Here is a 24,576-nt window from a genome sequence, read left to right as displayed (position 1 = left end):
GGGGTGTTTGTCGATGCTCCGGTACCACGGTGTCAATTACTTCAGAAGGCGAGGTGGACAGATGAGTGATATTTTACAACCCGTCTTCACAACCAACGTCTCTACTGATGCGAGTCTACTAGTCTGGTCCGAATGGCATGTTGCAGGCTAAAGAAGAAATGCAATCCTCAGAGGCTGAAGTCTCTGAAACCATGGAAGCGTATAGACGCCAAGATATGGACATTCAGCTGGTCTACTCCGACGTCACCTCTTCTATATTTTCAAGTGCTTCAACCAAATCTACTGTCTACGCGGACGCACATGAAGTCACTCTAGCAGAAGCATGTAGGAGGCCTGATCTCCCAGGTGTTTGAGAACGGCAAATATATTTACGCCTTTTCATTCCAGATATGCGTTTCCCTTGTTTCCTCTTCTCCTCTTCCTCTTTCTTTTTAAATGAGCCTCCTGCTTGATGCCTGGTTATTGGCATGCATGCAATGGAAGGCAAAAAAGTTTTTCAAATTCTAAGACATGAAAAGATGTTTTAGGCTAGGAAAGGAGTTTCTTTGCCAGCCAAAATCAAAGTTCTAATGTCCTCAGACATCGAGGTGACTGGGTGAAGGCATTTGTACAAATCACATTCACGACTAAAGCCAGAAATCAAAAGTGTTTGGAAGCTTAGTAGGTGAGAGTTTTATGAGTCATGTTAGACTGATTTATTAGGAGGAGGAGGCGAGGGAGGAAGGGGTAGGGAAGGCGACAGTTTTACACGTGCTGATGCCCCTAACTTGGCGGCTAGGCATTTGGACAGCCAATCAGAGGTTAATAAGCCTTTGACAGATGTTTTTCTCCTTTTGGTTGTCAAATTACTCCAAGGGAAGTCAGTTTATTGTTTTCTTTTCTTCCTTCCTTATTTAATTACTAACTACGTGCTGCAGGTGTCGTAAATATCTGAGGGCTCTGAAAGGTCTTCTCCCATTGGCTGGAACATGTCGTTGTTGTTCTCGCTTCTTCTACTTCTACTTCTTCTCCTCTTTCTTCTTCACCTAGTTGGACAGTCCAAGTGCCTTAAAAATTTTGTGGTAAAAAACAAGAAATTCAACCAAAACAAACTTTTAATTGCAAGGAACCATATCAGTGCCTAGAGTCCACTTCACGAATGTCATTTTTGCCATGGAAGCCTAAATTTTCGTTACCAAAACCCCAAAAGAGGCAGTGGTAAAGGGTCCGTGACAGAAAGAGCATCTTCCTTTGATCAATTTGCAGCAAGTAGTTCAGATGATGTAGGCGATACTACTGCAGTCCAGAGGTCCACTTGAACTGCCCTTTTGGCGTCTGTTGGATCAATCCACTCACCTGGTGAATTCGCCTTGTTCCTCCTCCTCCTTCTTCTGCCACCTCCGGTGTCATCTTTTTCCTCTTCTTCTCCATCTTCTACTTTACTTCCCAGGGCACTTGTCACTGTTATGGCGATGCTGTAATCACAACCATAAAATTCTCCAGAAACTATTTGGACAGTTGGCAATTCGAGTAACCCATCCATTTATTGTTCATAACCTTGTCTTGAATAATCGTCCTAGACGCCTAGGCAACTTTAGCCCAAACAGTTCGACTTTTCTTAACAATTTCCTGCCTAATTGGATTCAGGAGTTATCCCCCACCCATGACTTCTCCCATCATTTGGTCGTATTCGCGCATACCTACGAAGATCTTCCAAGTCCTTCCACAAAGTCCCACCTCCATCCCTGCCCCCCCCCCCCCCAACCACTCGCTTTGACAACTAAGATGAGGGCCATCCCTAAATCATCGACTTTGTAACGGGCCAATGGGGAAAGGGAACGCGTTTGATGCAGAAGCATCGCTCGGGTCGTGATTCCATTCCTGGAGGAAGCCATTAATTGCTGATCCGTCTGCCAAGTATGCCTGTGGATGCACAACCCATCCATCTGTCGAAGTCTGACCTCTGTCGAATTCTTTTTTTGTTGGCTACCCCATCACACCCTTCACTCCGAACCGCAGACACAAGAATTGAGGGGCTCTTAAATTTTGAGCGTTGGTGCCTTTGTGGCGAGCATTCAGCCTCCTCACGACTTGCAGCCTTCATAAAACATTCGCAACTCTCTCCTCCTCCCTGAAGTAGTTCTCTTCGTGATTGTTGTACTAGCCAGTGGCACTGGTTAGCAAGGCATGAAGGGCAGCAGATCGAGGAGACCAATGCGGCAGACAGGAAGTACGTGGAAGGGATTAGAGTTCGTGAAATGCAAAAAGACCGTCGTTTGCCAGATCTAGAGGTCACTAACACGACCGGATGCGGTGCGGAAAGACTAGAAGGTGGTGGGCGGGGGGTGGCAATGGAGAGGGATCGCCTTGGAAGGCGAAATCAGGCAAGGGGTGAACGGTGCCTTCTCTAACCTTAGCAGAAGTTCCTTTTTTTCTCTTATCTTTGCAGCAACACTCCCAGTTGCTCCATTTGGCCACTGGAGCAGGCTTCGGCACACTCGTGACCTCTTCCCAGGTCAATCCAATTCCTTTAAGCAACTAAACGTACTCACCACATTTCAAATCGGGCGGCAAAAGTGGAGCGGTTCAAACAAAGCCCGCATGATATAAAATTTAAAAATGACCCTCGACACATGCGCGACCGCGGCGCTTCAAGGGGCGAAGGGGGGCAGGGGTTGTGCTGCACGATGTGTTGGTCACTGCCGCTACACTTATGAGGGTCATCCATCTTCAAGCACATACCTTAGAAATTTTAGCGAAAAAGTGGAGCAAAAAAGACAAATTTTGCTGCAACTTTGCGATCGTATTCATGCCGCCCTCTCTAACTCTGTTTGGAGTGACTGTTCCGAGGTGATTGAATAACTTGGCCTCTCGAAACGACGTCGCCTTAATTGGCTTTTCCGTTGAAGGCAAATGGAATACGTTGGTTGCGCTTTTACCTCTCAGTTTTACATGCAGCGGCCGCTGTGAGTCACCCCCGCTGTACCTTGGCCGGGTGGTCCGGCCTCCAGGCCACGGGAATACCCCCTCCCCTCCCCAAGCCCTTCCATCTGTCGGCCACGCGTGTCCTACCCTAGTAACATGTCGTCCTTCGTCTTCAGGACGTCTCTTGGTAGGAGGGGAAGGGGCGGGGAGAAGAATCGGTGACGATTCCCAAGAGAAAGGTTTATAAATGACGTCTGCCTGCGCCAACTACAGGAAGGCTATTAACAACCGCAGTGACAATGACCATGAACCATCTGGGAAAAGTCCAACGCGGTGCTGTCTATGCTACCTGGACGAGGGTGGCAATGAAGTGAACACGTGGTACCACCTCCACTCCTCTACTAGCTAAATGGACAGCTCTGAAGTGCGAACAGCGTGGCAGGAAGGAATAGAAATAAAATCCTGTCCATGACTTTGCTTTTAGGTCAGCGTTCCTTCGACTGGCTATGGACACGCGTGATGGCCAGCACATTCCTCCATCTCCCACACTGGACGACACACCCAATCCAAGAGGATCGCCATGAGGGATCTGTAATATCGCGGTCAAGTGTCGCCTCAGCTGCAAGAAAATTCGATGGCTGGTGCGGCTGGCTCGTGGGCGGTTCCCTATGCAGCACCAATTGCGTGGTGATAGCTGACACTGGAGGTTGGTCCAAGGGAGCGGCGGGAACGACGCCCAGAAGGGGAAAGGGGGGCTGTGTAATACGTTGGTGGTTTGTTTAACCTTTGGTTTTGGCGAAGGGGTCACTCTGAATCTCCGCCGTTGTATCTTTACCGAGGGGGATTGGCCTCCGGGCCATGGCAGTCGCCTCCTAGTCCAGCTCGGTGTCGAATAATGTCTACTCCTTCAGAGCATTGGACCTTCTTCTGTCTCCAGAAAAGTATCGAGATGATACAAAAACATATTTGGTTCCTTTGATGGCACTTTTAACTTCCCTTCATATTCTCAGAGCAACTTCTTCCTGCTTGACAGACAGAGATGGATAACTTCAGCACATCAGGCATAAGAGAGCTGGCATTTGAAATAGAGGAAGTCGTAACATTTACGAGGTCTGCCACTTTGTCTCACCGTATCCACTACAGTCAGTGATCTTGTCTAAAGCCTCTTTAAGCTCACAGATCCGACAAAGATCCTCGTAGTCCTCACTAAGGAGGTTTTTTTTTGGAATGGATCTGCCGTAGTAGTCGGGCACATTGTTTCTCAACGTGGACATCTGTAACTGAGTGGATTGTGCTTCCACTGAGCGTGGAAGCCATGGTCGTATGGTGAAACAAGCACTGCTGACGCAGGGAAGAACTGGAGGAGGCTTCTGGCCTGGTCCGAACGCCATACTGCAAAGCGGAAGCAGAACCCGCGGAGACTCAAAACCCCGCGTAATGGAACACCTATTTAAACAAAAATGTCAAACCACTGTGGACGGTTGGCCAAAGTATCATGGGAGGCAAGAGTGAAGAGGTATTTGCTTGGAGGCAACTGCCCGATCTTATCGAGCGTCAAATAAGATGCCTTTCCACCTCGTCAAATTGGGCAAATGTGGGAATTTGACATTTCGTTTAACTGGCCAAGGGGTTGAGGCTCCACACGTCCTACGTCCGCTCGGTGATCCAGTCTTCAAACATTTTCTGCGCTGCCTTGGCTTGCTACCACTCGAACGAAGAGTCGAGGTGCTGGAGGAGGACAACAGGCGCACCAAGAAGAGGTCTCCCGTTTCCATTGAAGGTGTGAAAGGTGATTCGCATTGTGATGAACAAAATATCACAAAGGTAAAAAAACGATCCAATTTTTACGGTGTAAAGATATTCATCTCAAAGTTAAGGGCGGATTTCTAGATTCCGGGTCAATTTAGGTCACTTGTGGAGTTACAAAAGTACTCTCGGATTTAATCACGTAAAAGTCCATGTTTTTTGCCCCCTTATTTTCACCTATTCTCCAAATTTGGCATCATCAAGGGACTATCAACTGCTGAGTAAAACAAATATTACAGAGGCTAACAAGAATAGGTAAGGAATGATAAATGAGGATACGGGAAGCACGTCATAAACATCCTCCCTGGGAGGAGGAGAGGAGGGGGGGAGACAACTCACCGAAGACCTCCAAAACACTCCCAAGCCCTTACGGACGCCTTTCTAAAACGGATGATGCGATAGTTGAAACCTTCGACCCTTACTTGACTTTCAACTCCGTCTGTTCATTCAATGACCGCCTCCTCGTCGACATCTCGCCTTCAGTGAGATGGATCACCTAAAAAATGGTTTCTAGGTTGCGATGGTCTACACATTCCCCAGTCTCGCATCAATTGCCAGACTGCTAGTTGACAAAAGGAGCTGCTGGTCTACTTGGTATTCAACCCCCGCGCTCGTAATTTAGTGTTTGTAACTCTGGTCAGAATGAATATGCATTTTCGGGTTACACTTTATAAATGGCAAACTGTGGCAAATCTGCTCGATCCTCATTCGACAGTCCAATCGCAGATCTGCTCGCGCCAACCTACCAACACGCCAAAAGAGGAGGTGAGCAAAGGCTTTCGTTAAGCGTCCTCCTCGGTCGCGGAGTCTCCAAACCCCAGGTTAAATCTTGGGCCACTCCGTAGTTTACGGGTCCGCCGCAGATTCCTCACTCATTACCCAACATAGTCGACTCACGTAATACGCGAATTCACTGACGGGCTGTCACATTCAGCAATCCGTGTTTTTAACTCACTAGCCTGCGTCAATTTGACCCCCAGTCCGAGCTCCGGGCGTTGGATTCCCAATGGTCAAAATACCGTTTTAATTCTCATTCTTTCGCCTTTCATTTGACGACCAGTCTTTTGGTCTCCAACCCCAAAAATACCTCCCCTGACCCTGCATCGGAGGTTGAAGTGTCATGTACGCCGTACTTCAAACAGAGCGTTATTGCGGTCATTGATTTCAGTTTAACTTATCATTACCCCACCACAACTAGCTAAAACTGCTAGATAAAAAAATAAAAGCAAGATTAATGGGGGTGTAAAAAAATGCCCACGCAAATAGTGAGAAACATATGGGGGTGAGGAGGGTGGAGTAAGAGACACGCACACATTTCTAGGTGGTACCATGACTATCTCTCGTAAATATAATTATCTCTTTAGTTTGTCGAAATGATGCCCACTGGTGAGTGGCCAGTCTGTTCCTCACCTCGGGATGGAGATGGGGGTGGTGGTGAGACAGGGGGTGAGGTATCGTGATGAGCCGGAATGCGAAGAGGAGTCATGGTATTCCCGGCGGAAACTCCAGGGACGGGTGCAAAGGTAAAGGCCTTAGGCGAGGTACTAGAAGGCACATTGAGCGGTGAAATCTGTCCTGAGCTACCTGTTACCCCGACAATCTCCACGGAGTTGAGGAAGCCACCGGCGGAGAGATTGTAACCACCAATCACAGCAATGCAGGGCACCCCCGAGGATACGGCCATTGTTGATTGAATTGAAGGTGGTGTGAGTGATACAGCACATGGCGATGCTCGACCAATCGACAAAGACGGCCCCGGTAGCCAGCTCCAAGTACGCGAGTCAAAGATCTGGGTCTGAGTTAAGGTGGAAAGACCGTCTGAACCACCGATTAGAAGGAGGCGACCTAGAGGCAGAGAGAAAACATGTTAGTCATTGAAACAGGTATTAAAAATAACTCACCAGAAGAGGGAGAGAGGGGAACCAAGGCGGCGCCAATAAGAGGACCCCGGCTGAGGAGTTCAGGAAGATGGATCCAGTGAGCGCAACGTGGATCGTAGGCCTCACCGGAGGGAGAGAATTCGGTGCATTCGATCACGTTTGGGATAGAGGTATTGAAAGGATGAGTTGAGGGGGTACTAGCCGTCTCGCTGACCCCACCCACTGCCACAATGAGGTTTATTTGGCTCAAGGACGCTGAACATAGTTGGCTTCGAGCTACAAAGGAGAAACCACAATAGTATTGAATCTTCTAAGTTTCTGGCCTTCCAACATTCTCGTACCTCTAGATAAGTTAATGGGCATGACTGTCGTTTGATTTAAGAGTTTTCACGTGACGATCGACATAATTATTTGATCTTCAATCTTGTGTCACGAGGAGTTATAATACACTCAAAGTAAATGACCCTCAAAAGAAGAGAAGAGCTAAGTAGCATGAGGACATTTAACCACGGAGATCTAGCTTCCAAAAATTTAATCTTCATGTTAGCAGCAAGTAGTTCTGTTACGAAATTTGAAGGAAACAAGTATTTACCGTATTATTATCCACGTCGTTTCGTCATTGCCACAGATAAAAGCCAAATTAGAACATCAAATGTCACACTCTCACGCCACAAAAGTGTTAAATTTGAGTCGACGACTAACCCTCGGACATGGGCGGTAAGTTGAGCCATTTGTCCGAATCGGGGTAGTAAACTTCAACACTTGACAGGGGAGAACCTTCGCATTGGCCGCCCATGACTACAATTCGTGACTCATCTGCCAATGTGGCAACAGCACAACAGCTACGTTCCTGTTGCATACTGTTCACAAAACGCCACTTCTTGTAATGCTCAGTCTTTGAGTCGAAGCTGAGACTGAAAATACGATAGAAAAGAATGTAATTATTACGACCAAAAAACCCTTTTAAAGGCTTATTTTGAGTGTATTTTTAGCCTCACCATTCAACAGTAGCAAGATCATTATTGCCATCGCATCCACCACACGCGTAGACACAAGAAGCTTTTTCCAAAGCAGCCACGGCAAGCCGACCACGTGAAGAATGCATCGCAGGTCCAGACTGCGTCGTCAAACTGACAGACCCATAACCACCGAAGTTGGAGACGCTCTCAAAGTCTGAGTTTGCACTGATCACGGAGGCTCTCCGATCCGCGAAGCTATCCACCTCGCTCAAAGGTCGTGAGATGCGCAGAATCTCAGTCGAATTAAGACACCGATCGTGAGAAGTGCCACCAGCGATGAGGATAAAATGGCTCACCGTTCTACTCGCTTCATCCTCTCCATCCTCAATTGTGGAGTAGATGGTACAAGCTCCAGCCGCGGAACGAGATTCCAGAAGGAGAGTTGAAAGGCAACCAAAGGAGCGCAGGATAGAGCCTCTTCGATGAATGCAGCCGGAAGAGGAGCATTCATTCGGGTAGTGGTCGTCTGAAAGACAGGAGCAGTGAGAAGGAGAAGGCTGTAAGACAACCGAAGTGAAATTAGCAGAAAGCCATGCTGGAGATGGGGTAAGTTAGCTCTGTGACGCTCTATTTTGCAAACGCATCACATCCGGCCGTGTGGTAATGATGTAGTAAATAGAATGAGGCGGTAGACATTAAAGGTGTCTTTAATGCGGCAGCGGCACAAGTCATGACCAAGTCAGATCAGATCAAACCAGACGTACAGTGCAGCGGCTCCAAGAACACACCGAGTCGGGCGAGGGGCGAGCGGTGTCGCGACGCAACTGCTACATTTCGACAAGGCAAAATAGTGATAACAGACCTCGAGGTGTTTACGTTAGTCAGCTTATCTACGCATGCACACCAGGCTTCCTGACTGAAAAATTACATTTTGTTTGGGTTCACTAGGACATATCCGTACATTTATGTCACCATCGGGTTGTGAGTTTGGCATGACGGTAATCCCTTAACATGATTTAATTGGCACAGAGATACACTGTCTATTTGGAATGAGAATATCGTAGATACCTCAGCCTTTCCTTCCTGGGTACCAGTGATAATGAATAGCAAGAGAATAAGCGCGGACTTGCGATATTCTAGTAAGAATTTCATTTAATCATAATTGCCTCACGGGGAATCCCACAAAAGCAATCACTTTTCAATCATCTGTTTTACAGTTTCCTGAACTTCAAAGTGCAGCGCATTCAAAAAGTGAAGAAACCAACTTAAAGTAAAAAAAAGCTCAAAAATGATTACCAAATTTAGGTAGGCATCAACTCCTCCATATATGTGATAAGTTGAGCCGATGATAATGAATACGATTCATACTGTCCAGAAAGTAATGTCAGGTTTCTCAAAGCAATAATATTTCTTTTGTTCTACTAGTCATTCAATCATTTTTTGATATTCAACAGTATAACTGTAAAACAAGTTAATTTCAACTTTTGATTGACATGACATTCGTTGAAGCACCAAATGATGATAAAAACTCAGACGCCAAAGACTCACCAAGAGTAGAAATCGTGGAAGGTATAACCACGGTGGTGGTTGAAGTGTTGACCGGTGGGGGTGAAGGCGGCAGGACGATCGATGTGGGGAGGGAGATTGTCGTGGAATACGCTGCACCACCTCCCCCCACCACTGATGAGGAGGCAGAGGAGCCAGGTCCTGAAGGTGCACGTCGTCGCTTCATTGAAATGCTCACAAGTCGACCTTCCAACTTGCCGAGGTGGATGGAGATTGGTCCGGCTGCAAGAGAAGAAGAGGGGAGTATAACTAAGAAAAAATCTTTATTTCCCACTTCTAAAAATCGGTATCTTTTATCACAGTGGGTGCTAGAGTTGAATACCTCCACAGTGATGAGTAAGAGCAACAGACAACTCATTAAAAAAGTCAAGCAATAATTTTTAATGTTTCGTGACAAATCAACACTTTCCCAATCACTTGGAGTGCCGAAAAGAGCCCACGAGACTAAGTAAACCCACAAAAAAAAGGAATCTTGTTATAGCGTTGACAAAGAAATGCGTTCCAACAAAGTAATTGTGAGGAGGAATGTGGGTTCCAATCGCAAAAATGCTTTGTCAAAAAATAAGTGCTAGAATTTTTTCTGAACTCAGGGATATTTTTCAAAGTGATAAGAGAAATGGAAAAAAAACCAAACACACAAGCTATTCAAAATCGATATCACGCCAATGACCCTTCATAGGAGGTAGGAATTGAGGCAAAAAAAGTGGATATCATTTTCCAATAAATCGATATTACTTAGGCTAATGGTGATAAACATGAGACAAATCAATACTTCCTCACTTCATAAAAGCGGGCTGCAGTCACGACCACACACTGGATTTTGTATCCACCACAAGACTTGAAGCTATTGTTGGGATTTTTTTACAATTTTAAGGCAAAAATTAAACAAAAAACGGTGCTTTTTTTTTCCCAACAGCACTAATCACCCACCTCCGAGTGACGTCTTAGCCAGTACACAGGTCTCCATGTCGGCAGAAAAGGCTGATCGACTAGGTGGCAGTGCGAGTGGGGACATCGGTTGTAGCGGCGGCGTCGGTGAGGGGGTTCCAAGCACCGCCTCGCTCCCACTGCTCACTTGCCGACCCACCTCGGCGACTTGAACTTGTTCTCCCAGCTCCGAGGAGGAGAGTGAGAGTTGGGATAATAACGTCTAAAATTGGACGATTGAGATTAATTGACAGATCTTCCAATTGTCAACAAGAGAGGGTTGGGGGGGTTAATTTGCCCGGAGAGAAGATACACAAGCTTGTGCAGAGCAAAAAAGTCAGAAGCGTGCTAAAGTGGCACGGCGATACTTATGCTAGCGAAAGGCACGTGCCATGAGGAAGTCACGTGATTCACTGATAGCAGCATGATTGACTGCAAAAGAATCAGTGGTCCTAGCAACGGCGGCAGTACCGAAACAAAGTCTTGCTCGGTCACTTCTTAGTTAAACAAGCCATACCATGTATTTTGTCTACTGGTTGCCCACGACTTCTGGTCTGACCCTAAGGTTATGTACGGCCTCTGACCGCATCCAAGCAGAGCTTGGACTGTTCACCTCGTAGAGAAATCAACACTCTCGGATGAAGAAACAAAGGAATCTCATCATGCAACTCCCTTAGGAAATATACTGCAGCTCTCCTTTCCAGAATCGCTAGCAAAATTCCAGGAGAACCACTGAAAAATGACCCAATGCTATAAAAGTGGAGTGTCGGGATCGCAGATCAAAGCGAAACCTCCAATTTTACCTCCAGCTAAGCTAAATCGTCTAAAAGGGGGGATGGCATGAAGATTTAGATTAAAATTTAAGGAAATAAGCTACCGATATTACCTGTATAAATAGTCTCACTACGACAGAGATATGCAAAATGATTCCTTGCCAAGTCTATGGAACCGACCTCCACTGGGATGGACAAACAATAGGGGTCAAGAGTTAATAATCTGACCCTCATCCGTAGGCATAGATAAGACTTTTTACAGGGTTTGGGTGTAACTCAGACACAGAGAATCGTCTGAGTTGCACGTGCACCATGACATGCGGTGACATCAATAGTGCGTAGGGTGGTTGAGGTAACACCAACGATAACGCCGGTGGCGTCATCCAAATCACATTTGAATGAAAAAAATAAAGACTTTTGCCGCTGACCATGGTGATTCTCAGGTTTGTTCTTCCAGCTAATTGTCACCAGATAGTAACTTTAACGCCACCATGACAACAAGGCAATGTATGATTTGACTCAGGATGTCACCTATGGCCTGGAAGATTCATTCCGCTGGTTGGTCTGCACTGAACCACCATATTAATCATTTAATAGTCCAACTAGGGGTGAAAGATTATATACACATAGGGCTATCACGACGGTAAGTAATATGCGTTTGTGACAAAGGCTACTGCTGTTTTTCAGGACAAAATACACACACGAAAACAAAAAAACTACTCACAGATTTGTCAAAATTCATTAGCTGAGTGTCAGAGATCGTCATCTAAAAGGCGATTGCATCAATCATCATTTTATTAGATCAAGTATAAAAAGAAAGAAAGAACTGTAATCAAAAGTACATACTCGAATTTCGTCGGTGACAGTGTCACTAGCAGGAGCATGGATTTTATTGTTCAATCTCCTAGCCGCCTTATCCTCAAAAGTGACATAATTTCCCTCATCCAGTGGTTCTCTGTCTTGAATTCGCCGAGAACAGTAAAAGAGAACCCTTTCCGAAAGAATCCAATCGTCAGTGTCGTTGAAAGGCCCAACGTCGTAAGAAGACTCATGCTGAGGGCTTTGGAGACCTTCAATCACGTCAATGAAGAGACGAGCAGACAGCTGACCTGTCTGGGAAGAAGCGATGGCGTCAGCGTTGGAGGTAAGAAAAGATCGAGTCGCTGCGGCCAGTTCTTGTGATGTAACGTCCTCGATGAACGAACTAGCATTGGTTTGGTCAGGGGACAAGATGACAAGAGGGCAAATTTCTGTAATAACAAAAGCTACCCGTAAAAATAGAACTCATAAATGGCAAAGCGAATAAGGAAAACGCTTCGACTTGCCTCCAATATTTTCTAAGGAGATAGATTTCGCTAAGATTTCGCCAAAAGTACGCCAAGCGTAAAATTGGTATTTTTTGGCGATTTTGCACACCGATGGTAGGAAAGATAAATCAATTTCAAATCTAAACCAAAATTGCAACAAATGACATTAATTCAACTAATTTAACACGCGTTTATCAATTTACCAACGTAGACAGGAAATAAAAAGAAATGCTGTGAGACTAAGTAGCAACAAATCACACAAAAACAGTAAAAATTATACGCATAGCAAAAGTTAAAACCTGAGTGACAATCAAGACAAAGCATATCAGTATGAGAAGTGCTTGGTTTCTAGAACCTTGTAGAGGAGAGGAAACGCAAGTACTATATTCACTTACGAAGGATCATGAAGATATTGATGAATGGCTTCAAAGGCTTCCGGTGCTTCTTCGAGATCGATAAGAATATTGCCGGCGTGTGAGCACACCTTTACTGCAGGCCAAAGCAAACATCCGAGATTACCGTCAGATTCAACAGCATCGAATATTTGCTTGAAAAGATAACTTGCAGAACCGAAAATCAACTTTTCGCAACTAAACGACGAATTTGGAAATCTAAATATCACATTGTATGTCAGAGCATTGCCCTTCAATTTGGGGCTACAACTCCACATGTGAAATAGCGGATGGAAAGTCAACGTCCTATGTTAAAACACGCAAACACACCAAGGGAGTAGGTCGATTTGCATGCACTTATTCAAACAATTGACCTTGACAGAATTTCACCTTTAAATGTTTCTAAAATCGAGGTAAAAATGCAAAAAAATGTCTGATTTATATGCTTTATGATTTTTGTTTTGATAAGGTTAAGAAAACGTTTTTTCAAATGGAATGGTAATTTCTAAAATGTTTACGACGTATTATTCCTTCACCCAAGGAAACTAAGGGTTGTGCCCTGTTCCAAATAAGTTGACATAGCAAAAAAATTAAACGCGTGGCATTGCGTGAAATAATTAATTCTAATTTAAGCTTTTTAATTCAACAATGTCGACACGCTGCTTAATGATTTTCCACTCTTGTTTCAAATTTCTACTTGAAACGCCTTTTAAGAACGCAAAACTTTAACCTTTTTAAGATCTTTACCTTTTTTAACTCAGAATTGACTCATTTATGACCTCTAATGTAGCGTCCCGGGACTCCCTGAAGACGAAAGAAGACACAATACTCGGGCAGAATATATGTATTCAGCACGGAGAAGGTATCTGGGCTATTATCATGGCCCAAAAGGCCAGCCCACCCAGCGAGGTACAAGGGGGCTAATTCGGAGTACAAAAGTGGCGCCTCACCAGAACCGAGGGATAAACCACTATCGTATTACACTAAAAAACCTTTCATGGCTTTTTACTGGGTGGGCAGATTCAAATATTGTCGCATAGCTTATTTTCAATTATTTAGAAAATTTGCCACCTATTGACTTCTCTTCCTTAGTCCCTTCTTAGTTTCTTCCCTAAAGTCATTGAATTTTAACCTTGGTTCTCACGCTATATTGGAAAAAAGGGTCCTCTTGCATGTTTGCTTTTTCTTCACTTCACACAGATTTTTGAAAATAGGAAGATGTTTACACAATCACAAGGAGGCTACTAAGTGCGACGGTTTTTTTAATTGATATTGGGAAGATGCATGGCAGCCAGATTCTTCTCACCCTGATTTGGTGACTGCGGCATCGGCGGCATCACAGCGGCCCCTCCCATGGTATGTTGTCGGCTGATGTTCATCGTCGTTGTCGTCAAGAAGGTTCTGGAGGCTGCCAACTTGGTAACTGGTAAAGGCGCCACTTGAAAGCAGCAGGCTTTGACTGACGTGGTGACAGTGGTGGCGGGGGTCGTGGTTAAGGTGGTGGTGGGACCCCCTACAGGTCCGTGTTGTGTGGAATGTATAGTGGACTGGTGGGGGAAGACGGGCACACAATTGAGTCCATATAAATTTTGAAATGGTGTGGAGAGGTGAGTGGAGACATGAGCGTTCTGATTGGTTTTCAGGCTTGGAAGGGAGTTGTCGTTCTGCTAGAATCACAAAATATCTATCCTGTAACAGGATGATGTGTATCTCTTTTTACTAGCAAGCATACCTAATGATTTTTTACCTACCATTCCATTGTCTGCGCTATAGCCGCTCAGCCCTTTTACACGCCCATAGTAGGGTTGCTTCCAGACTGGTCCATGCTCTTAGTGAGCAGACCATCTCAAAATGTCAATAAAATAGTTTTAGCACCGTAGTACTACCTGGAAAATGTGTGGCTTATGAGCGTGTTTTAAAACTGTTTTCTCCTTTCTGTGATCAAAGTGGTTACACCAGTTGTAATAGCTTGTTCTAACCTTCCACTCACTGAAAGCGAACAGGTTTCGATACAGAGACCCTCAGAGACGGCTCCCACAAAGCATGAGCTACGGTGATAAGTTCTTTGCGAGGATATCATATCTTGTTTTGTCTTCTAAGCTTACTTAAACGCACCAAAAGAACCTCACCGAGGTAGGAATTGGGGCTGATGCATGCCCATCCAACTCACATTCAGTTTTGTCATTCCACCTGGCTGCGTATTGGCAACAGTCTTCCATGATGGCATAGGATTTACGCAAAATCCAGTTGCTTTCAGGCTCACATTACCAACAGACTGTTGCTGCTGCAGACCACCAGTCACAGAAGCACCAGTTATGCCAAAGTTGGAGGCTCCTCCGAGTTCAGTCCTTGGCCATGCGGCGAAGGGATGATAGACGCTACCACGAACGATCTTTGCCTTCCTGGCATAGATTCCCACTGGGGGCACCCTGGTCCGACTTTCGGCAGGGAGGCCAGCACGGTGTACGTTGGTTGCTATGCTATCCCCTGAGGGGGTTACCGAAACCGTGGTGGCAGGAAGGGATGAGGCGATAGAAGCGGAAGTGAGAAGACCTGCACCCTCTAGGAATTTATGTTTCAAGAGACATTCGGTCGTTGCTCGTCCCGCGGGGTCTAACTGAAAGCAGGCCTAACGGAAAGATTCAAGTTTTCTTTAAGCTTTCGGTAGCGTTTAAACATGCTTTTTTCACTCTGAAGAACAATAAGTCACATTTTTCGCTTATCGTGACCCTATTTTACTGTTAAGAGTCCCCGCAGAGGAAGGTAGACCACCATGATGCAATTAATTCATCCATTCATGATCGCTTAATGCCAATAGTTTGATACCAATCAAATAAACATCCCGCAGTCTATTATGAAACAGAGCCCACTTTTTCCGATAAGTTAGTGATATTGCAGAAGTGGAAATGGAAATACCTACCGATGGAATCCAAATGCTACTTCCCATCCCTAGTTAGGCAGTAAGGAGACTATTCAAAACTCACGGAGTGATTTTATGATGTAAGCCAAAGTATGCATATATTTTTGGCGCCTAACACCTACTTGGGACTCATTGACTTGCAATCCGTAGCACAATTTCCCTACTCGCTTGATGTGGGCAGAAAAAATTGCTTCAGGACTCAAAGTTAACTTGACACTAATGACAGGCAATTTTTTCCCTACTCCTAGAGAGCCTTCCCAGCCATGATACACCTTTTTTTGAGTATCACATCACGCGAGTGGAAATTCCCAAAACATTTAGTTATTATCTTTACAAATGCTACCCTACTTTATTTAAATGTCACACAACTACAATGGAGGGAATATTTCGCTGCCACGGGAGTGAGTTGAAGTCGGCTATATTCACGTCATACCATACACCCTTCACTTACTAATTTGGAGGTACAACTCCCACTCCCCTCTCTGTGTGTGGGCTTTTTAAACCCATAATTTGTCCAAGAGTTGCAAATTTCATGTGCTTACTGTAAAATGATTTTTGGTGCTTTAATTTTTGCGCTACCACCAACCGTTGCGCAGGGCAAGTAAGGAAACATTTAACCCTTTAGTTATTTCATGAAAGCCTTTAAATAATATGGAAGCGATTTACCCGCAAGAAGTCTAATTCAAAAGCCTCCAAGGGGGGCTGGAGAGAGGCGAACTTCTTTTCCAGACTTTCCTAGAAAATCCGAATAGAAACAAAATAGCGGAGAAAAATTTATTATATGTGTAAACTTATTAAACAAGTTAAAATATATTACATTCAGAGCTGTTTTTAATGAATTGGTACGCCCGACAATGACCTTAAACAGGCAACGTGGGTTTTTCGATTTGAGCTGAGTATGTAGTGCAGCGGGGCTCAAAGTAGGGAATACCAACCAAAGGTGGTGTAACAAGTTGAAATAATTCGACCTGTTCTAAGGAATAATATACCAGTCTTAATTAAATGTGCGTCTCGTCAATTTATCTGGGCTTTTACCCGCCAAAACGGGGCAACTTCTCGGGTACCTCATTCGAACAAACTGTTTATGGACCAAGGTAACTGTTCAAAAGTAGCCATCCTGAAACATTTCGCAGTGAAGCACACATGGCTAATGATGGCTTTATCAAATCCTCCGAAGGAGAAGATTCTAACTTGTCCCCTGAATTAGAGTAGTAATTGCAATGTTTGCATGATTTTAAGAAGACTTTTAATTCAGAAAGCGTCCTACTAATTTTCGGGTTCATACAGCTAGGCATAGAGACATTACGTCGACCTTAACGCAAAAATTCGATAGATTCCTTTTGATACGTGATCAAGGGGGTTTAACTCTACTGATGAGATGTCAGTAGCAGGGCATTACCATTATTTTTGGCTCCGGTAGTTGATGTCCCTTGAAAAAGGCATTCGACGCGAAGATCTCTCGATGCCGGGGCAAAATATCACCTAGAATATTTATCGAAAACTTGCTTGATTACTATTTTATTTAAAAGTAGATTCAACGCTTTCTCTGAAAGGACCTAAAATTAGACTATAATGTGTACTTCCAATACACGTTACTAGCTGATCTTTCTTGCTTTAAATGGCTCCAACACTGTTTCTTATTTTCCCTTATTTTATTCTTGTGCAATATGCAAGTATTTTTTTACAAGGGCTCGATAAGCCCTAATTTTATGCAACTGATTAGGGTGTGCGAGAATCCCGATTCCAGCTGTGAAGAGATCATCAGTAAATCACTCTTTTAATGAATTAGACTATGGGTACTGTCAAGATTCCAATTAGGCAAGGACTTCTCCATAATGTGGGCACACTAGGAATTTTGTGTGTGTGTATGCCCTCTAGGTAGATTGCTCAAGTTTCAGGATGGTCACCTCGATCTTACACGAGGTGCTGGCGAGTGTGAAGAACTCAACGTGATGGCTTATAAAATGGGCGTGCCAGAATGTTTGTAAAGTCAACTTTCAAGCAAAAGATTTTAGAGGCACTACAACGGGACTGCTTTCTGGGGGTTGCTGTTTCCTCTCAAAATCTTTTGTCTTGTATTTCTGGGCCCAAACCAAATGGCGCATGGATAGGAGAGAGGTGAAATAAAATTGACAGCCATTGAGAGGTGCCTCTATGATTCCTTCAATTTATCGTAGGTTTTAATTACCAAAATTTTTAATTAATAAAGAGGAGCCTTTTTTCCTATGTTGCCATACCCTATTTTAAAAAGGGTGGGCGGTGTTGTTCCTTTTTTTTAATTTCCCATCACCTTTTTGCTTTCTCGTAGCCTATTGTTTGCTCTGCGGATCACAAAGTAAAAAAGGGTGAAGCCAGCTTATTCATAAATCCGTGAAACCTTCCTGTCTTTCCCTAATTTAAGTCCATACTACGAACAAATGTTATTATTTTCCAGAATTGTGCTGCAAAAAATTACCACAAAAGTTGGAAATTGTACCAATGCTAACATAGGTAATAAGGATCACCACAAATACCAATACAGAGCTGCTTTTATGCGTTTCATGGGACTAGAAAAGAGAACTTAATTTAAAACTCATTTTTTTCAACCACTTTGTCGATGTCTTCTTTGTGAGCAGAGTTAGGGGGGGGGGGGGAGGAAAAATGAACAGAAAGTGTAGAAAACTGCAAACTATAGAAGTAAGCATAGATTGAGGGCGTCATTTATGTATTAAACAACGTCTTCAGAAGGAAATCCAGAAAGGAAATATAGGCACATCATTTCCCTGTCTGGGTGGAGAGGGTTTGGCATACTGCCTACCTGTGTTTTAATGCCAATAAGAGAAACATATTTTAGCTGAGGAGGTGAAAACCAACTTTTTACCTCCATCTGCTTCTGCACGATTTCTATCAGCCATATCTTAGTCTAGTTGGTAAATTTAGGTGCGATAAAATTAGTTGGCACTAAGTAAAACCAACAATATATACCAAACGTTTAGAAAGAGCAAAATCCAGTAGGTTTTGACAACGAATACCAGTTTTTTGTAGTGACTCCGAGTTAACTAATTCAAAACCGTGTAACCTGACAAAAGCCAGCTTTAAAAGAGCCGATTTTATTTCTAGTCTGTCTTGCTTTTGCAGTAGCTCTAAAAATACGCTAAATGCTCCTATTTCGGCCAATTGTTTAGTTGTCTCCAAGGCAGCAGTAGTCACAGAAGCACCGAAGCTCCCCTCCTCAGCATTCATCACTTGAATTTTTTTTTCACGTAAAATAACAGCTTATTTTTTAGACAAATATAGGCGTCATGGGGAGTAGCATTCCTCCTATCAACGCTATAATCTCCTTTTTCTCAGTCACTGGCCTAGAGAGCATCTTCACCAATTTCACCTTTACAAGGAACCATTCAGACAGTAATTTTACCACTATATGCTTTGGATGATCCGCTTGCAATAAACGAAATCAGGCACGTTTATTGGAGTAAACCATAAGAGATCATATTTTGGGAATCAATTTGGGGCCGATATTTGGGCTTTTACCAACAACATCCACTACTGGTGTTCCTGAATGCAAGCGTTTAATACATCCAGATGTTGTATGTTTCTTGCGCAACATTAATTACTGCATTTCATGCCCACGGTTGGGTCTTATGCAGGGTGTCATGTCGTGTTTGAACGACAGCGATGACGAGCATTTTAAATGATGTCCTTTAAAGTAAGGGCCCTTTCCTGCATATTCCTAGATATCCCACGTTTCAGCGTCATTCGACTTACCAAAAGGGCACTGGATTGTGTGCATTCGCAGTATATTTAGAAAGCATCATCTGTATTTTAATTAAGTTGATTTTAGAGCCAAGTATGTCGCACAAGAAAGGTACGAGAGCATATATTGTCCACAAAAAATGGCATTTTTAACTGGAAAACATTTTGGAGACCCTAAGACGAGTTTTAAAAGAAAGGACTTTTCATGTTGGCATGCAAATCGGAAACTTGACCAGGTACTCGATTTAGTTCCTCTCAAATTCAAGGTCAAACTGTAAACTTTACATTACCTTTGTGAAATAATTATTAAGGGGCTACAAAATAGCGTCTAGTAGTAATTAGTTCTTGGTTAGTTTTTCTCACGGGTCCCACACACTTCCAATTGAGTGATTTATGGGAGATTGGGGCATTGTTTAAGCGGCGTTATTTAGTGAGAAAGCAAAGTGATTTTTGGCTCTTAAATAAAAAATCCGGCAAAAATAGGTCTAAATATAAATGACAGAAGTAGTAGTGATATTACAGATATCAGCTCTACTTTACGGCGATAAAGTTTGAAATTTTGGGACTCAACATGTCGCCAGTGCTGAGCTTGAGTCCAATCGACAAACCTGATCGACCATCATGAAGAACCAACATCATTAGGAAAAAGTTCAAGTTTTGAGTAAAATTTAGGTGTTTATTCTTCTACAAGCTTTTTCTACGTGTGTCGCAAATGCCAAATGGAGGAAAAGATGGAGAGGCAAAGTATCCGTGTAGCTAACATTACGATGAATTGGTGACGCACCCTGGGTCCTTCATGCAGTCTTAAGGCGTCACAGAAGCGTGACAGAAAACAAGCTACTAACGCACGGAAGAGTCGGGATGCTGCTAACATGGCCCAGGGGCCATACGACTCAGTATCCGCCCCATCAAACGCTAAGTTAAACAAACCCTTAAAAGTTTACATTAACAACTTAAATTCTGCGTCACTTAGAAGGCATAAGCCATCGCTTAACAATTAGGGAAAAAAATACACTCTGAATTCCCTATTTCCATTAGTCAGCATTTAGTTGGACAGTGGACGTGGTTCAGAAGTGGAGAGGACTTTTAAACTTACAACAAATGATTTTGTTCAAGTCGTATAGTAAAAGAAAATTCTTGTTTTCTGGAGGTAGATTACTGGCGCATAGAGCTATTTCTAAGAGGTAAGAGAACGGTGGGGACCTGTTTTGACTGTCCGCATCTATGAAGACATGGCGGATTTGACCGTAGACAAGCAAGTGGTCACAACATCCGAACATACCGAGAGTATTGATGATCTGGAAGAGTTGGTCAAGGTCGGACCTGCCTGGCCATAGGGGTGAACCTGTAAGCATTTCGGCCACAACACAGCCGATAGCCCAAATATCCACCGGAGGTCCGTATTGTGTATCACCCACCAATAGTTCTGGAGCGCGATACCAACGGGTTGCCACATAATCTGTATATTTGTCATCTGGACCGGCTTGTTTTGTAGAAAAAAGAGCCGAGCTCATTAAGTTGATGCAGCATATATAAATTAGGAGGAATTGAGGCATAAAAATACGGGAGTTATCTTGTTGGCTATGCTATGAGCAATTCAGTATGCTATCAGGGAAAATCTGCAATGAATGTGTGGACTCGCTGATTGCTTGAATTTCTTTTATACTACTTATAGCATCACCCTTCCATCACTCTTGTAAGCTAAAGGTGGGGCGAATTTGATATTGGAGTGTTTCAAAATGCCCTCTGAACATACGCGCTTAGCCTACTTATCAGCAATATCAGTAGCAGCAGCTGTAACTTACTGAGTGTCCGAGCGAATCCAAAGTCGCATAGTTTTAGCTGTCGTGTCTTTGTGATGAGGATGTTTTCTGGCTTGACGTCGCGGTGAATGAACTACCATCAAAAATAAAGTCATTTGGTACGGGCTCAGGGTTACACTATGCCTATATGGAGCATGATTACGTTAACTTATATGCTTAGCCACATATTTTTAGTGTTTCTTTTATGGTTCTAAAATGCCCAAAGCAATAGGTTAATATTCAGTCTTTTGAATTTGAACCTTTAGGAGAGGGATTCGCTACTTATAAGGGAAAAATTAACTTGCTCTACGCTCGGAATAGGCTTCTCACATTAATTAGCACCCATCACCTTCAGTTAACAAAAAGTACTTTCAAGAAATACCCAGCGGTAAAAAGTAAGGGTTTTTCATTTTATTCAGAAGAAATGTTTTTGACCAGCCAATCAGAAATCAGATCGAGTCTTCGAAATTCGAAATAACTGGTTCGAGAATTCGGTGTTGTGGAAAAGTTTAGGTTTGTGCTTTTTGTAAAAAATTGTTAAAACATATCACTCACATTACGTTCATGGCAAAAATTTACAGCTTGAAGTAGCTGCCAGGTGAATTCGACAACCTGACTCCTTTTGAGCCTAAAATTAAACATCCGTTCGTTAATTCAAAAAATAACTTGTTGGTAATTGTTATCGAAAGGCTCTGAATATTAAAGCTTTATTCGGAACACTTTATAATTTAAAGGGTTGCAATTCTCAGGCGATTCTCATTTAGTCAGCAACCCACCTAATGATAGATCAGTAGTCCACAAGTCAGGAAAAAAAGTATTTTTATCAATTCTCTTTTAAATAGAATGGTTCCAAGCACCTAGGTGGGTAATTGTTTGCATTAGCGAGTCTCTTGGTCCCACTTACCCCTTGGGATTTTGCTCCAATTCATTCAGCAACGTGTGGTCCACATATTGGAAAACCAGATGAAGACGCTTCTTCCGTTTGAACACTTCGATGAGGTTTATTAGGTTGGGATGCTTCAATTGCTATGTGGGTGTCAAACAGCGTAATTAAGGATTATTTTACTTCGATTAAACCTCATGACAGGTAGGAGCCCTAAAAACATTTTAGCCAAGTACCCAATGGCTAAAAAATTTCCGTATGATTAGGAAAAGACCGTTAATATAGAAAGTTGCAAGGTTGTTTGTTTTTGCTCTGAAAAGTAAAAGAAAGAGCCTGATTTTCCTTCTATTTAGACTCAAAGTTCTTGTATATTACAGGCCTTTTGCTAGCAGTGTGAAGCTACTCCACAATCCAAGATGAGTTTTACACATTGTACTGCCGGTTTGCTCATTTCGATGCTAAGTAATATCATTTTGGCAAATTACACAAAATAAATCAACAAAGATGTAGTTGAGTAGACGGAACCTTGAGAGTACGTATTTCTCGCATAGCAATTCGATGAATCACAGGATCCTCCTCTGATTCTGTGAACTTCTTGATGGCCACCACCTCACCGGTCTGCCGATTTCGACACTTGAACACGACTCCGTAGGCTCCCTCGCCAATTCGTGCAATCTTCTCATATCGTTCCATATCGGGATTTGTATTTCTTTTCTATTTTTTAGCTGTTCGATGGGTCGTTGCTTCATGTAAAGCTAAAATGGTTATAAATATCGGCTCTCTCCCACTTCTAACCAACTGAAGTAAACAAAGAAATGCTAAAGTTATCTATCATTGTTTGAGTAATTATTGACAAACTGTCATAACCTGAGGTAAGAAAGTGAAACGTTTATTAAAGAACCACTTCCTTTACAATCTACTTCTCAATGCATGATACAGCATTAGTTCGCTTTAGTATGGCAAAACCCAAATAATCTTCAATTCTTCCATTGACCAGAATTCTGAGGGTTCTTTTCCGTATCGTAGGATGCATTTGTAAAGAGCGTGATTAAGGCAGTTAAAGAGATGTTTAGTTTTATCATCTCCTTCACACTTCGCCTGAGGGGTATTTATTTTACTGCCTCTGTGTCTAGCTCCGATTCAATGCCAAAACACATTAAGTTTGATTGTTTTCCATGCAGCCCAAATATTCCCATCCAGGACCGTATCCATTGTTTGCATTTACAATTTCATAGCAGATGTTGTAAGACATTATATGCAATAAAGATCCACTTTTAATTACTCACAGTCTTCCCATTCTCCGTATACATGCATACAAGTAACTGCTTAGTGCTTAGAATGAACATTACATTGCTGGAAAGGTTAGTGACTATTCCCCAAAAAGATGCAACAATTTATAAATGCATCATTACCTGAATTAGGAAAGAGGGGTTGCAGTAATTTTAGGCAAAGGTTTTTGGGTAACAACTCGGAAATTACCTGTAGAATGTTTTTTATTATAATCAATCCAGATTGTTGCATTTAATTAGTTAAAAGACAGTGTGCGTAAATATACTCACATTTGTAAAGGGTATAAATGACATTGTGCCTTACAGAAGTGGCTATTAAAAGGCTATAAAATGAGCACCGGAATTTTATCACCTAGTGAATCTATTAAGTTTGGCGTCTATTGCTACCCCTATACCGAAGCGTAATAGCAGAGGGAAACAATTCTGTGGTAAAGACAGGTGAGAGTAAGATATCAAAAGCATGAAAACATACTGGAATATATTTTGGCATTCCTCTCTGTTATTCTTACTTGATAATTAGGTATTTAATGGGCCAAACACACGACAAAAAAAAACTTACTACAAATTCTTATGCAAAATTCATCCTTGCTTTAAAATATGAACGTATAGTGTATCAAATTGAATTCATATATTTTATAAATCGCTCTTTCTATTCGGGCATATAAACTAATTGCTATAGATACCTTCTTTCTAGGTCATTCCCTAAACGCTAATTGTGCGATGAAAATACCAAGGGTAATCTAATTGCAGAAGTCGACATTTTTGACTCACAAATTTTGTGTTGTGATGGAAATAGCATGTAAATCTCAAAAATAAAATATCTGCTGTAGCCCAAATGTGTGACATCTCAATACAAGGATTACTTTGTAGGCAATAATCAATTTAAAGACATGTATACTTCAAAAAATCAACAAATATTTAAATAGAATGTTTATGATTTGATTTTTTTCACCCTTTGTAATTTCACTACGCCTAATTTGTACATAATGCGCCAATTTGCAACAGTCGCCTTTTGCCGTACAGAAAGCTGAATCGCCCACTGATTGATTTGGCTTCACTAGAAATCTTTGCCTGATTCGGCCCAACTTAAGCGTATCCTCTGGTCGCCTATCTCAAAAAAAAAACGGAATTGATTTTCTCCCATTGCCGATGCACCGCTTCATGTTTGTAGCGTCCCGGGACTCCCTGAAGACGAAAGAAGACACAATACTCGGGCAGAATACATATTCAGCGCAGAGAAGGTGTCTGGGCCATTGGCATGGCCCAAAAGGCCAGCCCACCCAGCGAGGTACAAGGGGGCTAATTCGAAGCACAAAAGTGGCGCCTCACCAGAACCGAGGGACAAACCACTATCGTATTACATAGCCTCCCTCCTCTTTTGAGCGTCGTTCCCGGCGCTCCCACAGGTCAACCTCCCGCGTCAGCCATTACAA

General features: G+C 43.0%; 3 protein-coding genes across 3 annotated transcripts in view; all 3 read right to left on the bottom strand. All coding sequences in view use genetic code 11, as the record gives it.

Moving 5' to 3' along the window:
- EGR_08761 (hypothetical protein) overlaps positions 1–1,522 on the bottom strand; it is a gene marked incomplete at both ends in the record, with an annotated part of 2,741 nt that extends 1,219 nt beyond the window's left edge. The window contains 2 exons of the mRNA XM_024498010.1: positions 909–1,046; positions 1,336–1,522. Of these exons, the coding sequence (XP_024347587.1) occupies positions 909–1,046; positions 1,336–1,522 (325 nt within the window). The remainder of the gene's footprint in view (positions 1–908; positions 1,047–1,335) is intronic.
- Positions 1,523–4,007: 2,485 nt separating this feature from the next.
- EGR_08760 (Kelch-like protein) lies at positions 4,008–12,792 on the bottom strand (the record flags this gene model as incomplete). Its single annotated transcript, XM_024498009.1, has 11 exons — positions 4,008–4,296; positions 5,133–5,206; positions 6,095–6,555; positions 6,612–6,866; positions 7,293–7,504; positions 7,589–8,075; positions 9,098–9,337; positions 10,046–10,265; positions 11,662–12,065; positions 12,129–12,262; positions 12,518–12,792. 11 exons carry the CDS (start codon positions 12,790–12,792, stop codon positions 4,008–4,010), a joined length of 3,051 nt encoding a protein of 1,016 aa, XP_024347586.1.
- A 984-nt stretch (positions 12,793–13,776) lies between these two features.
- Positions 13,777–23,633, bottom strand: EGR_08759 (Cyclin-dependent kinase-like protein; the record flags this gene model as incomplete). The annotated part of the gene is made up of 10 exons (XM_024498008.1): positions 13,777–14,178; positions 14,685–15,143; positions 16,101–16,169; positions 16,834–16,916; positions 20,266–20,652; positions 20,975–21,065; positions 21,527–21,599; positions 21,876–21,997; positions 22,380–22,568; positions 23,616–23,633. 10 exons carry the CDS (start codon positions 23,631–23,633, stop codon positions 13,777–13,779), a joined length of 1,893 nt encoding a protein of 630 aa, XP_024347585.1.
- Positions 23,634–24,576: the final 943 nt, after the last annotated feature.

Source organism: Echinococcus granulosus (assembly GCF_000524195.1).
Source record: "Echinococcus granulosus chromosome Unknown EG_S00118, whole genome shotgun sequence".
Lineage (NCBI taxonomy): Eukaryota > Metazoa > Platyhelminthes > Cestoda > Cyclophyllidea > Taeniidae > Echinococcus > Echinococcus granulosus.
This window is presented reverse-complemented; position numbering and strand designations above follow the sequence as displayed.